The sequence below is a fragment of the Meles meles genome, chromosome 15 (genome assembly GCF_922984935.1).
Source record: "Meles meles chromosome 15, mMelMel3.1 paternal haplotype, whole genome shotgun sequence".
NCBI classification, from domain to species: domain Eukaryota; kingdom Metazoa; phylum Chordata; class Mammalia; order Carnivora; family Mustelidae; genus Meles; species Meles meles.
Genome location: NC_060080.1, coordinates 6,378,584 through 6,392,410, shown reverse-complemented (window position 1 = coordinate 6,392,410; position 13,827 = coordinate 6,378,584). Strand labels below are relative to the sequence as shown.

The following is a 13,827-nucleotide window of genomic DNA, read 5'->3' as shown; positions in this document are numbered from 1 at the left end:
AGACAGGTGGGGCAATCCAACCTCCAAGGATTTCTCAACAGCTGGCTTTGTCAGCAGTCTAGGCCAAGACAGCACTGTTCCCGGATGGCGCCGGGGCAGGACTGTGTCCTTAAGGGATCGCCCACACCCCTCATCTTTGTCCCTTATGACAACAGGAATGGAACTGAGAAGTCCTCCCAGATGTTTCCCATCCAATCTGCCCTCTCTCCTCCCATGGCACTGTTCCACCTGTTCGCAGCCATGCCCGCTCCCTAGAACTGTTACATATGTTCCCCGGCATTTACTGCTTATCCACGCCATCACAACCGAAGGTTCATGCGCACGAAGGACCATGAGAACCTCAAATAGTGCCTGGCACGTAGCAGGAGCTCAATATCCGCTCAATGAATCCCCTGCTTAAAACTTTTGAGAGCTTCCTAATACACTCAGAATAAAATCTAAAACCCTTCACAAGGCTCCTAAGGCTGTCCACATTTTTGCCTTCCCGTCCGGTTTCAAGTCGCACTACCCTCCCCCTCACTCATTATGCTTGTGTCACGTTGGGCTTTTTCCTGCCTCGAGATCTAGACTTTGCCTGGAATGTTCTTCCCCGACTCCTTATATGCTAGAACCTTTAGATCTCCAAAAACATGTCTCCTCAAAGAGGCGTGCGGCTAGTTCAAAATGTATTTGAGTACCTACTATGTGCTAGGTACTATGTCTGGAGGCTGGAGAACACAGCAGGAAGAGAAAAAAAGAAAGAAGAAAAATCCTGTGTCTGCCCTCAATCTTGATCTCAATCAGGTCCTTCTCTTCTATTCTTTCTTAGATTCTAACACTTCCGAACACGTTTCAAATGTGCAATCATAAACCTATTGCTTAAGCCCACCTACCTACCTGATTCGAGCAGGGACTATGTCTGTGATGTACATTCTTTTTATCTCCGGCATCCAGGATGGTGCCAGACACACGGCACCCGCTCGGCAAGCGAGAGGTGAGCCAGGGGCCGGTCTGTGTAATGACTGGCGTTCAGGCAGAAGTGGGGGGAGCAAGCAACCAAGCGAGCGTGGCACGACGAGGGTCAGGCTGTATAGGGCCCACGTGCTGGCCAAGCTGAGTACGTGAGGCAGCCCCAAACATGGAAGCTTCTCCTCTATCACATTCAGCCTCTTTAGCTCAGCATTATCACTTGCTTTATAGGATAAATAATATATCGGGGCACCTGGGTGGCTCAGTTGCTTAAGCGTCTGCCCTCAGCTTGGGCCATGATCCCAGGGGCGTGGGATCGACCCCAGCTTGGGCTCCCTGCTCAGCCAGGAGTCTGCTTTTCCCTCTCCCTTTGTCCCTCCTCCCTCTCCCTCAAATAAATAAAATCTTTAAAAATATACATATGTGGAAGTATTTCTTTGATTTAATATACTGCAATAACCCCATCTAATTCCTTGCAAACAAAAGCCATCTGTGAATCATGTGTTAGATCAAACAGTATGTCCCTCTGCAAAAAAGAGCAAAGTAAGTACATCCGATAAATACGACAGGATTTTTATATTGCTTACTTTTATTGTTTAGTGAGAAAGATTCTTAAACCACAAAACTTGTCCTTTTCAAGTGTACAATTCAGCGGTTTTAGTATATCAACAACATTGTGCAATCATCAGCACCGTCTCATTCCAGAACATTTTCACTACCCCAATGAGCAGTAATTCCCCACTCCCCCTAAGCTCTGGCAATCACTCATCTATAGATCTGCTTATTCCTGATCTCCCAAGTAAATAAAAACCTACAGGATATGGCCTTTTGTGTCTGACTTCTTCCGTCTGACATGTTTTTCCAAGGGTCGCCGTGTTAATAGCATGTGTTAGTACTGCATTTTAGGAGAGTTTTAAAGGAGTATTTATTTTCCCCAATCCGACACTGTATTATCTACCAGAAGTGGCCATAAAGACAAACAGCTGAAATAACATCACAACAAAGAAAAAGAACTTACTTGCACTGGGCATGAAAATATTTGATCAGATTCTGAAGTAAATCCACTCCCTTTTTAATCTTAATTTCATTGACCTTCAGCAGATACTGTTAAGAAAAACACAAAAGGGTATGTCAGACCCAGAACAGGCTTCTGAGCGGAGATCGGCTTCTCTGCTTCTCATTCAGCTTTCACTGTGGGGAGAGGTCACGGCAGGTGGTGAGTATTTTCTGAAACACCAGAAACTACACATTTTTCTCAGTTTGGTGCCAAATGAAATATCTGACATCCAGGTCATTAAATATTTAACTCAAGGCACCAAGAACTCCTAATAGTAAGACGCTGGATCTTAACCCACTAGAGCAAATTTTCTTGGAGCTGCACAAAGAAGGCAGATGGTTGGAGTGAACGGGCTCTTTCTGTCCGCATCCTTCTGCCCCACCCGCTGCCCCTTCTCCGGGCAGGTCATGGTCTGCAACACTAACTGCCACACTGTTCAGTAGTTGAGACTCTTGTCACCACATCTCTAATCCTGGCACTGCAGAAAATGGGATTGTTATAAAAACGAAATTTTTTTAAATCAAAATGAGCGAAAGCCATTTGTAACTTGGAGAATTCAGGGATGATCACTAAAATATCAGGAAGTCCCAGGAATCTACAAAACCAGCCTCAAGAAATCCATTTGTTCTTTGCTCAAGCTTTACAGAACAAAGGCTCCATAAATTCCCTGGCCCCTTCTCTGTCAGGAAGTGGCATAAAGAACTCCAAGAACATGTCATCCCCAAGACTGGATGCCTCCGGAAGAGCGGCCACCCCTGCTGACCACACAGGCTTCGCAGCCATAACCTGGGAAGCTCACGGTCAAGTCACGGAGTTCAGCCAGAGTGAGGAAGCTGTTCCGAGGCAGTCAACAACAAAATCTGCTTTTCCTACATCAAGCGCCTTTACGTGTTCTCCTTCCCTCGGTCTGACGCTTACTCACTATTAACTGAATAAGATGCTTGGCAAAGTCTCAAAATGCTTAAGTGGTTAATAAGATAGTTCACTTTGACTTACGTTTAAGTCAAAACTTAAAATGTAGACCTTTTGGGGCGCCTGGGTGGCTCAGTGGTTAAAGCCTCTGCCTTCGGCTCAGGTCATGATCTCAGGGTCCTGGGATCGAGCCCCACATTGGGCTCTCCGCTCAGCGGGGAGCCTGCTTCCTCCTCTCTCTCTCTCTGCCTGCCTCTCTGCCTACTTGTGATTTCTGTCTGTCAAATAAATAAAATAAAATCTTTAAAAAAAAAAATGTAGACCTTTTGACACAGAAATTCTACTTATGGCAACTTATTCTCCAAGAGGATAATTGTAAAAGTTTACAAAGATGATTAGAAAACAAGGTTCGGTGCAGACTTGTTTGTAAAAGTAACAAATGGCAACCCAAATGTAATGAATGGAAAATTAAAGTATGGTTCAGCCACACACAAAAATTGCTATGTAGCCATGAAGCCAATAAAGCAGAGACTTTCCGGCACCGAGAATGCCATGACATACGAGTGAGTCAAAATAATCAGGTTACAAAGCACCAGTAGAGAACAATCCTGTTTATACAAATTATTTTTATGAAGGTACAGAGGAATATATGAAAGATGTCAAAGCACTTATCTTCTGGTGAGTAAAATTTGGGGTGATTTTTAACTTCATATATATAGACTAATTTTTAAAAGAGCCTATTTTTGTAATCATAGAAAAACAACAGAATCTCTCATACATTCCCCATGCACAGATGCTCTGACCTACCTATTTATTAGGGCACGCTGAATTTCTCTAAAAAACTCGTTTTGCATTTAAAATAAACACCTGAAAGCCATCCTTCTAGATTTGATTTTGAGCAACTAAAATTTTAAACACCTAAACGATGGCAAGCATTTATGAACCTTGAGACGTTCCATGTGAGGAACTGGTTGAACAATTTACCACGATCAAGTTCAGCCATCTATTCACTCTGAGATGTCAGATTCTTGGGGGGGGGGGGGGGGGGTGCGGGGCTGCTTCTCAAGTGTTCCTCCTTCCCCTGAGGACAGCACATCCCAGCCCACTTCTGCCTGGCCCACGCGGCCGTCCTTCACGGGACGCGTTCTCCTCTGGCGACTCCGCCACTGCTTCTGCACACGTCAGGCGAACTGCCAGAGCTCCGAGGCTCAGCACCCCTGAGGCCCCAACCTCCTCACCCCCTGCACCCCTGGGGGGGGGTGGGGCTGGCCCAGCAGGCGTGTGACTGAGAGCCAGCCGCTAGACAGTACCTTGCCAGCACAACAGACTATTTCACCAGTGCACAGGATGCGTTCACCTGGACCCGGAGGGGAAAGGTGACTTGTCTGGGGCACAGCACAGCAAACAGCGTGGCACCCCTCACTTCACCCCGTACTTCAAAGACACACTAATTGAATTTCACAATTCACTAGACGTTTTTCAACAAGCAGTCTTTTGCAGAGTTTAAGCAAATGTGCTTCCTCCTTACCAGCCAAAAAAAAGAGAGCATAACCTGAACATAACATACATATACACACCTGTTCCAAACCCATTCTTTGTAAAATACCGCTACGTAATTTTACTGCAATTATACAAAACAATACCTAATATTTGTGTAACAGACAGCAACTTTCCATCCCATCTCAGATCTCTGGGCTGATTCCTCTAACACCGTGTGAAATGGGCCAGGCAGGTATTGTTACCTATGAGGTCTGTTTGCAAAACAACGTGGATCTAAAAATATCCACTCTCCTCTCTACAGTAAGAATGGGAGCTTAGTTAACTTTCTAAATATTCACTTAAAAAAAAAAGCAAAGGAAGAACAAAGGAACAAAGACGACAAGAGACCTAAAACAACAACAGACTGCAGGCTCACATAAATGCAACCACATCAATAGCAACATCAGACTTGAAACAATCCCATCAAAAGGCAGAGATTGTCAGACTAGATGTAAAAAACACTGTCTACAGGAAACACACTTTAGAGTCACAGATACACACAGGCTGAAAGAGAAATTCCATGCAAACAGAAAAGAAGAGAGCTGGAGAGGCCGTCAGGCTAATAGCCCATCCTCCATCCTGTGACTGGTTCTACTCCACGGACCAGTTAAGAGATCGCTCTGGGAATAAAAAGTCACTTAGACTCCTAAGATAGACACTTCTAAAAGCTAGACTCCCTCCGCAATCAACAAACATTCTGAAGTCCGAAAGTGCCGTGTGGCTTAGCTCTGCTGCTGCCTGCTCCTGGGGAACTGAGAGCTGGGTCCGTTTCAGGACCTGTCATGGTCATCCCCACACTGTGCACGTGGAAAGCTGAAGTCCGCCTCGCACATGCGCATCAAGCTCAAGGGGCTTCACCGCCACTGCCAGGTGAGCGAACCCTCAGGCAGAGATGGGCGTGGTTTCAGAGGAGTTTTTTAGAAAGACCCACAAGCAAGGCATGAAAAGGCTGGAAGCAAAGGCCTTCAGGATGGGTTTCTGGTATTTTCCACCCCTCAGCCTCTAGCAGGGACCCGTCCCAAAGCGTCAGTGCTGTCCTTTCCTTCCCCCCTCCCCAGAGACAAGGGCTCAGGCAGCAGAACAGAGCCGACCAGAGGAGCTCCTGAGGGCCTCTTGCCTTGAGGAGTGAGTCTGGGGGGAAGCACTTTGCAGGCAGGTGACTTGGCTTCCTGTAGAACGTAGTTCACTCTCTCTCTCTCTCTCTCAGACCACGAGCGCCCAGCTGCAGGTTTTCCAGCTGCCTTCTCCCTGGCCCTCCTCACGGATTCCGTGGTATAATGGGCACCAAGATACCTCATTAAAACACTAACGGAGAGACTACTGTACAACGTACCGGCGCCAGGTGAGTCTGGGTATGTGTAGGAGGCCAGACAGGACGTTTCTTTAGATCCTTCCCTACCTTTAATTAATGGCTAGTGTTAGACTCAGCTCAGCCCACCCTCCAGGAGACTCAGGCTCCCCAGTAAGAGAAATTGGGGCAAATGGAGTCCACTGACGCGGTGGTGTGCCGTCAGAAGCCTCCAGGAGGTGTGTGCTCCTTGAGGAGTTCACAAGCCGGTGAATGCAGGCTGCCTGCAGCCCACCTAGAACTCATAACCTGCTGGAACCTGCACCAGACCCCTCCCAACCCTGGTACCCTGGGGCTCACCCTGCACATCGGTAGCTGCCGCCCGCACCCCCAGGGCTCCCCTTGCACATCTGGAGCCCGAGTCCGCACCCCTTGGGCTCTCCTCGCACATCTGGAGCTGCAGCCCACACCCCCCCACTATTACCTTGCGCATCTGAAGCCAGAGCCCACACCTTTGGGGCTCCCCTCGCACATCTGGAGCTGCAGCCCGCACGCCCGCTCTAAGTCTGCACATCTCGGGCCAGAGCCCGCCCCCGGGCGCACCCTGCACATGGGGAGCCGCGGCCCGCACCCCGGAGGGCTCACCTCGCACATCTGCAGCTGGAAAAGCCGCCGCTCCTTCTCCATCTCTTCGGCGATTTCAGCCCCGCTGATTTCGGTGCGAATCATCCCATGCAGCTTGGCATGCTCCTTCTTCTCCTTCTCAATTTTGGTGCTGCAGGCGGAAAAAGCGAGGATGAGCTGAGATGCCTCAGGCAGGGCCCTCTAGACTACACAGCTGCAGGGATCCCGTCACCTGGCTTGCAACACAAGCGTGCCTGAGTCTTTTGAAAATCAGACGGCCTCTTTACTTACTGGAAAGGAAAGTGAGTTTGGTCATAAGAGTGTCAAATTGCCCTTCTTGTTGAGTACTGGCTCAAACAATACTTTCCTAAGCACCTACTCTGTGCCGGGTCTGGGTCAGAAGGACAGAAAGCCTGCCCCACCTCAGAGGTTTCCTTTAGGGTGGCACTTTATCCGTCTGTCCGTGTGTCTGTCAATGTGTCCGCTGAGCAGCACAAAGGGGGGCTGCGGGGCGCGAGACTCCCTCCCTCCTCCACGTTCTCTGTGCTCCTCTCCACCCGCCTCCTGGCCGAGTGAGGCCTTGCCAGGGCTCTGCCTCGACTAGGACAGTGCTTGTCGTTGTAGAACAAATCTCGCACGTAAATGGTGAAACAGTCACTTTCAAAAATTTATCCGAGAATTATTTGACGCTTTCGCACTCCCAGGTTCTGGGATTTTGTGAGTAATTCTGTCCCCGCTCCACATATGTTCTCATTGTACAGAATTTGATCTCATTCTCCTTTCAAAGCTTCTCTTTCGGAACGAGGAGTCTCTCTGACAACCCTCTTCAAACCCCTCGCTTCCCAGGTCCGGTGAAGCGCAGAAGCATCTTGTCGGGGGCATTCGAGGGCAGCGGCAGCGGCTGAACGGGAAGCCACCTCCTGGCACCGGCTCAACGACCCTCTCGCTAGCTGACCAGCAGCGAACCACCGAGTCCTGGCGTCTGTCTATAACGCAGGAATGGCGGTCCTTTCCCTGTCGAGGGCACTGCTCCATAACCAGAGGCAGGATGCTAAGGGCCCAGGAGCTTCTCTGGCTTGAACAGACCTTCAGACACTCTAACCCTCTCTCTGTGCTCATCTGTGAGTACATGCCGTGGGCGGACCTGGAATCTGGGGAGCCAAACGACCGAGCACGGAAATCTGGGCATGGAAATTCAGGATTTCCAGGAGGGGATAAATATGAAAGGTTTGGTATTCCTGGGCTTGAGCTTTGTGATCCTTCCCCCAAGGCTATTTTTATTTTATTTTTAAAGATTTTATGTATTTGTCAGAGAGAGAGAGAGCACATGCGCACAAGCTGGGGGAGCAGCAGGAGGGGAAGAAGCAGGTTCCCGCTGAGCAGGGAGCCCGATGCTGGACGTGATCCTGCCCCTGGGACCATGACCTGAGCCGAAGGCAGACGCTTAACCGACTGAGCCCCCCAGGTGTTCCCCAGGGCTGGTTTTAAAAACAACACCCCCGACCCCCCCACAAATCCCAAGTCCAATTAAATACTTATAGCTACATCTGGAACAGCTTTCTTCTTAACACCTCTCGCTTTACCAGATGGCTTCATGTTGAAGTTTCTATTTCCACTCAGAAAACTCTACATTGTTACCCAACGCACAGTAATTACAAAGCAAACATGAGACATTTAAAAATATTTTCTGTCTCTCAAGTATTTACAGTAATTGAAACCACTATCCCCACAATCACCAACCCAATCCCAACGAGCCAAACCCTCCCCTGCTCGGAAGGAGGAACTATGATCTAAAGTGTGCCGAGGACTGCCTGAAGCCGACAGGAGTGGTCCCGTCGTCAGTGGACATGGTGCTGCGCGTCCAAGAACCCACCGACCCTTTCTTCCTGTTCTTACAGCAGACCAAGCCATCAGATAAGGCTAATAACGCAGGGAGCTGCAACAATCTCTCTTTTCTCTCTTTCTACACCAAAGGACTGGTGTTTCAGGGAAAGTCAGACAAAGCCAAAAGCAGATGACTCTTGCAAATCACCAGGAACATGAAGTCCAAAAACGGTGTTGCCGCCGTAAACAGTGACAAAGTGGGGAAAACTTTTTTTTTTTTTTAAAGGAAAGAAACATCTCTCAACAAAACCTGACCTTAATGTCCTTCAATTAGTTTTTCTGAAAATTACATTCTGTAACCATCTTGACACTGCAGAAAAGGGACCAGGAAAAACTCGTCTGCAGATGTCCGCAGCATTGCGGAATTTAGACGCCGAGTGTGAAAGCATCTGGCCTCGTCATGAACCCCAGCAACACGGGTTTAAGTGGATTCTTCCCTGGGCAAAGGTTTATTTAGAAAATACCTTCAAGCAATTAAAGCTCCATTTAAAATTAAGATCTCCAATTACCTGCATTAAAAAAAATGGAAACACTCACATTTTTGTTTCATAGTCCTTCCAAGCTTTATCAAAAGGCTTTTTCAGATCCTGTAAACAGAGAGGCATAAATTAAACAGAACTAATTTTGACTTCTGGGCAAGACAACTTACTTATTCCTAGACTAGTCTTGAAAGGAGCATTAATTTCTGTAATAAATGATGTATACGATCCCATGAAAAATAAAGAACTTAGAGCTCAGGCTTTGAGTGAGTCCAGCAGCATGCCACATGCACACAGAGGAAGCGGAGAACCCCGGCGCGCACGCGCTGCCCAGCTACAGGGCATATGAACCCACGGCCCATGGTGTGTGACCTACACGCATCCCAGAGAAACATCTCATCAGCAAGAGTTTTAATACCTCTCTCTACAAAAAAAAAAAAAAAAAAAGGGATTCTGACTTTTTCAATGAACAGGGGAATGTCCCCTGAGAGATGTACCCCTGATTTGGGCCCAACAACAACGATATCAAAGCCCTTCACCTTCTCTTGGGGTCTCCCAATTCCACTCTTCGATCTGGAACTTGGGACCTCATACGCTCTGATAGAGCCTGGCTCAAAATCATGTACTGAGCCACTGGAATTCTATCAAGTGGTTCCTACCTATGTATGTGCCCTTTAACAGGGTTCTTTTGTAAGAAAGAATCTCATTTGGGCGGGGGGGGTTATTTTTTATTTTTTGGCTCTTCACTGACCTTACGACAAGGCCGAAGCTCGCAGCCCAGCATCTGGGGCCTTCCAGGAACTAGTCTTCCCCACCCTGGACTCATCTCCCACTCCCGCCCCGGACTCAAGGCTTCAAGCCATACTAAAAGCCTCAGAAGCAGCGCCCCATCATGCTTCCCCCCACCCGCATGTGTGTCTCTCTGCTTTATGCGCCCTGCCCTCCTACCCCATCGGCTAACTCAACAGACCTGTTCTCTAGGACCCTGGCCCAGGACGATGGGGAATGTTCCTCGGTGTCCTTACGGCGCGCCAGGCCCGGTGCCCTGCACAACAGGCTCTGGGAGCGAAATACTGAGAGGCCCCTGCAGAGGTCGCAGAGACTGGCCAGCCTCAGCTTCCAGATGAGCCAGATGTGACTGGGAGTCACGTGCAGATCCAACCAGAGAATCTGCTCTAAGAACCGGGGCATAATCCCCTGCTCTTCGGATCACACGTCTGCCTGTGCTGGTGACCAGCCGGAGCGGATACTGCTTGGCGTCTGCTACAGACCCCACTCGAGCCGCCCTCTCCTCACCCGCGCACGCAACAACTCACAGCTTTGGTGTGGACTGGTGGCAAGGCACTCCCTGAACAAGGTACGTCCTTTGGAGGACAGAAACATAAAGTCGGCTCGAGCCGTACTGGTGCAGAGTTTCCTGCTGGGAAACTACATCCTTGCAAGGACCCTCTTCTGCCCAGCGGTCAACCAGCGACACACCGGCCAGAAAACCACCCTTCCCTGCACAGGCTTCTCCATTCAGCTGACAGAGGGTGAAAACCACTCATGGGCTCCAAAGGAGCTTCTTTCCCGTCCCGCCCTCCTGCCCTTCGCAAGTTTACAGCACCAGCAGGATGACCAGAAAGGCCATGGGTCACCAGCAGTATGGCTGAAAGGTGGTGCCAACGTAGCAAAATGAGGGAAACTGAGGCAGCAAGCAGCCATCCTGCCATCCAGTAGGAAGGCGCATGTGTGTTGTGCCTGGACAGGCGGGCATGACCGCGACTCTACCTCCCCCAAGGACTGTCCCCGGGGAGCTGGGTCCTGGACGGCTTACCCCTTTCACTCCTTTCAGGTCCCCCTTCAGCAAACTGTCCAGAGGGAAGGAGATGATGTTGTTCATATTCTGAATCTAAAAAGCAAACAAACAAAATTCTTATTTGATGTCCTTTTTAATCTGAAGAAAGGACAGCAAGATGCTAGAGAACATCTGGTAATAATCAACCTTCCCTGAGAACCCGGCCGGTGCGAGCGCCCCAGCCTTATTCATTCCTACGGTCCGCTCCTCGTGGCGGTCTCACCTTGCAAATAGAAACATAACTCTCAGAAAGTCTGTGTCTGTCTACTCTTCACAACAGTAAAAGCCTTCTACTATTAAACTATGAAGTTTGCAAAAAAGATCATCGTTACAATGAAGAAAAACTATTTCAAAACCAGCGATGGCAGAACCGCTTTAAAGAGACCGAATACAATCACAAACACACACTCCCTCTCTCGCTCACAGCTCCAACATCCTGGGCTATGCTTTACTGAAGTCTCAGGCCCGCAGACCCCAACCTCCTCAGAACAGCCCCCCGCAGGGGAACTCAGAACGAAGAAGAGAACGAGGGGACCCCCGTCTCTTGGTGAATACACGTGTAGGAGTCAGTGTTCAGAGAGAGGAAAAGAAACGAGTGTGTGTTGCACGTGTTGTGCATGTGAGGTGTGGAGTGTATGTGGGACGTGTGTGTGTGTGTGTTGCTGGAAAAGGAGAAAAATGAGAAAAGGAGGGAACGAGGTCTTGAGGTACTCTGGAAAAGGAGAAAAATGAGAAAAGGAGGGAACGGTCTCAAGGTACTCTGTTCTCCCTGAAGCACGAAGGCCAGGGATGGAGGCTTAGCACGTTGTCACCACAGATTACATGGACTGGAATCGAGACTGACACACACTCAGAGCACACTCACAGCGAACAAGGCTGTCCCCGCTGGCTGCCACTGTGGGAAGCGAAGACACCGAGCTGTGGCTGGGAACCACTGGGCACCGGCTCCCCACGTTCTGAGGCCCACGGAGTCCCTCCCTGGCCAGAGCTGAGACCTACTTTCTCCTCTCCTCAGCTCAGCCCATCGCCTACGTCAACACCACTGCCAGCTGGTACTGCCAGGGCCCTGCGGCACGTGTGCACTTTGCGATACGCACACCTAGATCGCGGGCCTATGCAAGAGAAGGCAAGTCAGGACTCTGGAACCATGTGCATTTATTCTTACCACTGAGCAGAGGAAAATTTTAATTTTAGTAGAATTACCTTGAATAGGAACACCAACTCTGGGCCCGATTTTTCAGGCAACAGGGGATCTGACTTTCATACACTAGTCGGCATATGAATCCTCAAAATGGGAGGAAGAAACTGACTTGAAAAATACTACAAAGGTGTGTGGCGATGCCTGCCCCAAACCACCAATCCGGCCACATAAATGATCGATTCGTGACTGTTGTTACAGAAATGCCTTTTTTGGGTAACAATGGTCCGAGGCTTCCACAGCTCAATGTTGGTCACGCACCTGGCAGCCCTCCAAGGCCCAACAGAATCAGCAGGGACTTGCGAGGATTAGCCGGAAGGGTTCGGTTTTTGAACACTGAGAAGCAGAGTTAAGGTGAGGTCTCAGGGATGACTGAAGGCACAGTGACGAGCAGAAGGCCGAGCTGGTGATTCACGTCTGACAGCAAACACACCTGGTTTCCGCCGTAAACCGTGGCAGGAGGAAGCCCGAGTGCAGAGGCTGCAGCACGCCGGTCTCCTTCTACACCTGCCCCGCCGGAGGCCTGCCACGCTCCACCCGGCTGCCACCCCGCCAGCCCTGCTGCCTCTGGCAGGTGCCCCCTGCCGGGCTCCTCTCTGCTCCGCCCGGCGCACCAGCTGCTCTCCACCAACTCCCCACGTGCCATTCTCGCTGCCACATTCCCGGGTGGGTCTCTCAGCCCCTCTTCTGGAGGAGGCTCCTGGCCACCGGCCCTGCTCTCCGCCTGACCCCTCCCCTCCCCTGCAATGCCGACTGACTCATGCCGGGTGGTGTCCCTGATAAGAGCTAAACCAACTCCTGCCCTGGGGACCCTCCACAGTCCAACCTCCTTCGCCACTTTTCATCTTCGTATCCAGCCAAGTGGAAGTCCTTGCTGTTCCTTGCTTGTGCGCATGCTGTTCCACCCTGCCAAGTGTCCTCCCGCACCCACCCGGCCAAAGCCTTCCCATCCATCAGGCTTTCCCCAGATGTCACCTTCTCCATTAACCCCCCCCCCATCCAGCTGCCAGCAGGAAGTGATCCCTCCCGCCCAAATCCTCCAATATTTTCTTTTTAAAAAATTTCTTCAGGAACTTGACAGGTCCTGTCCTGCCCCATCTCATGTCTCACACCGTTATCCTAACGGACAGCTCTGAGCGTACGCATTTTATATTCTCCGTGGCACCTAGCACAGGACGTGGCCCAGAGCAAGTGCTTAAGAAACATGGAGGAAATCAATATACTGCAGTATTTTTCGGAGCATCTAATACCTAAGAGACAGACTCTAGAGATTCACTAATACCTTTAGAGCAAACATCATAGAGCAAAGGCACATGTGAGTTCATTAATCTGTTCATCCCGCACAAGTCAGTTTGGCCCTGAACACTGCCCAGAGAGGAGCCGACGCGGCGCCATCTTGGACGAGGCAAGTGCAAGAAAGGGCAGCAAACACAGCCCCAAGGGGAGCGTCAAAGCCACCAGCACAACTCAGTTATACAGTAGGTTGGGGGGAGAAAAGAACGAGGTGCTTGCAGATGAAAAATCTTACTAGAACGAAGTCTGGTGGGTTTGTTACAAGAGGCTTGTGTAAGTATGAGTGTGCGCATGGATAAGTGAGGAAAACAAGATTCTCTACAGCAGGGGAAAGAATGCAGAGTCTGGTTTATAAAATGTAGTTTAAGACCATCTTCTGTTTAATTCAAGTAAGAACACAGGTACTGATGGACAGGAGTCAGGTCCAGGAGAGATAAACTAAGCTTTGGTATCTAGAGTGAAACGGGAAAGTTGAGCGGACACCGACAGCTACCCAACTGGCTGGCTCTGCTCTCGCTCTCCATGCTGTGGCTGGGGCCCACAGCCTACAGTGACCAGGATGCAACAGCCACCACAGCGGCCGAGGAGACGCACAGGGTCCTTAGGGAGTGACAGGAGATGAAGCTGAAGGGGCACAGAGGGTTAGCAGACAAAAATGGATTAGACAGAACCTCAGTCCCCAGGGACTCACTGGCTAATAGGAAAGATAAAGCCCAGAATTAAGTAAGCAGACTGTCCTGTGAGAACTCCAGAGCACCACAGAGAAAC

The 13,827-nt window shown here is 49.8% G+C and overlaps 1 protein-coding gene across 4 annotated transcripts in view; it reads right to left on the bottom strand.

Moving 5' to 3' along the window:
• ASAP2 (ArfGAP with SH3 domain, ankyrin repeat and PH domain 2) overlaps window positions 1–13,827 on the bottom strand; it is a 170,072-nt gene that overhangs the window by 63,913 nt on the left and 92,332 nt on the right. For all 4 annotated transcript variants that reach the window (XM_045979582.1, XM_045979584.1, XM_045979583.1 and 1 more), the window contains exons 4-7: window positions 10,548–10,622; window positions 8,790–8,839; window positions 6,390–6,519; window positions 1,967–2,052 (exon numbers count right to left, since the gene is read on the bottom strand). In XM_045979582.1, the coding sequence (XP_045835538.1) occupies window positions 1,967–2,052; window positions 6,390–6,519; window positions 8,790–8,839; window positions 10,548–10,622 (341 nt within the window). The remainder of the gene's footprint in view (window positions 1–1,966; window positions 2,053–6,389; window positions 6,520–8,789; window positions 8,840–10,547; window positions 10,623–13,827) is intronic.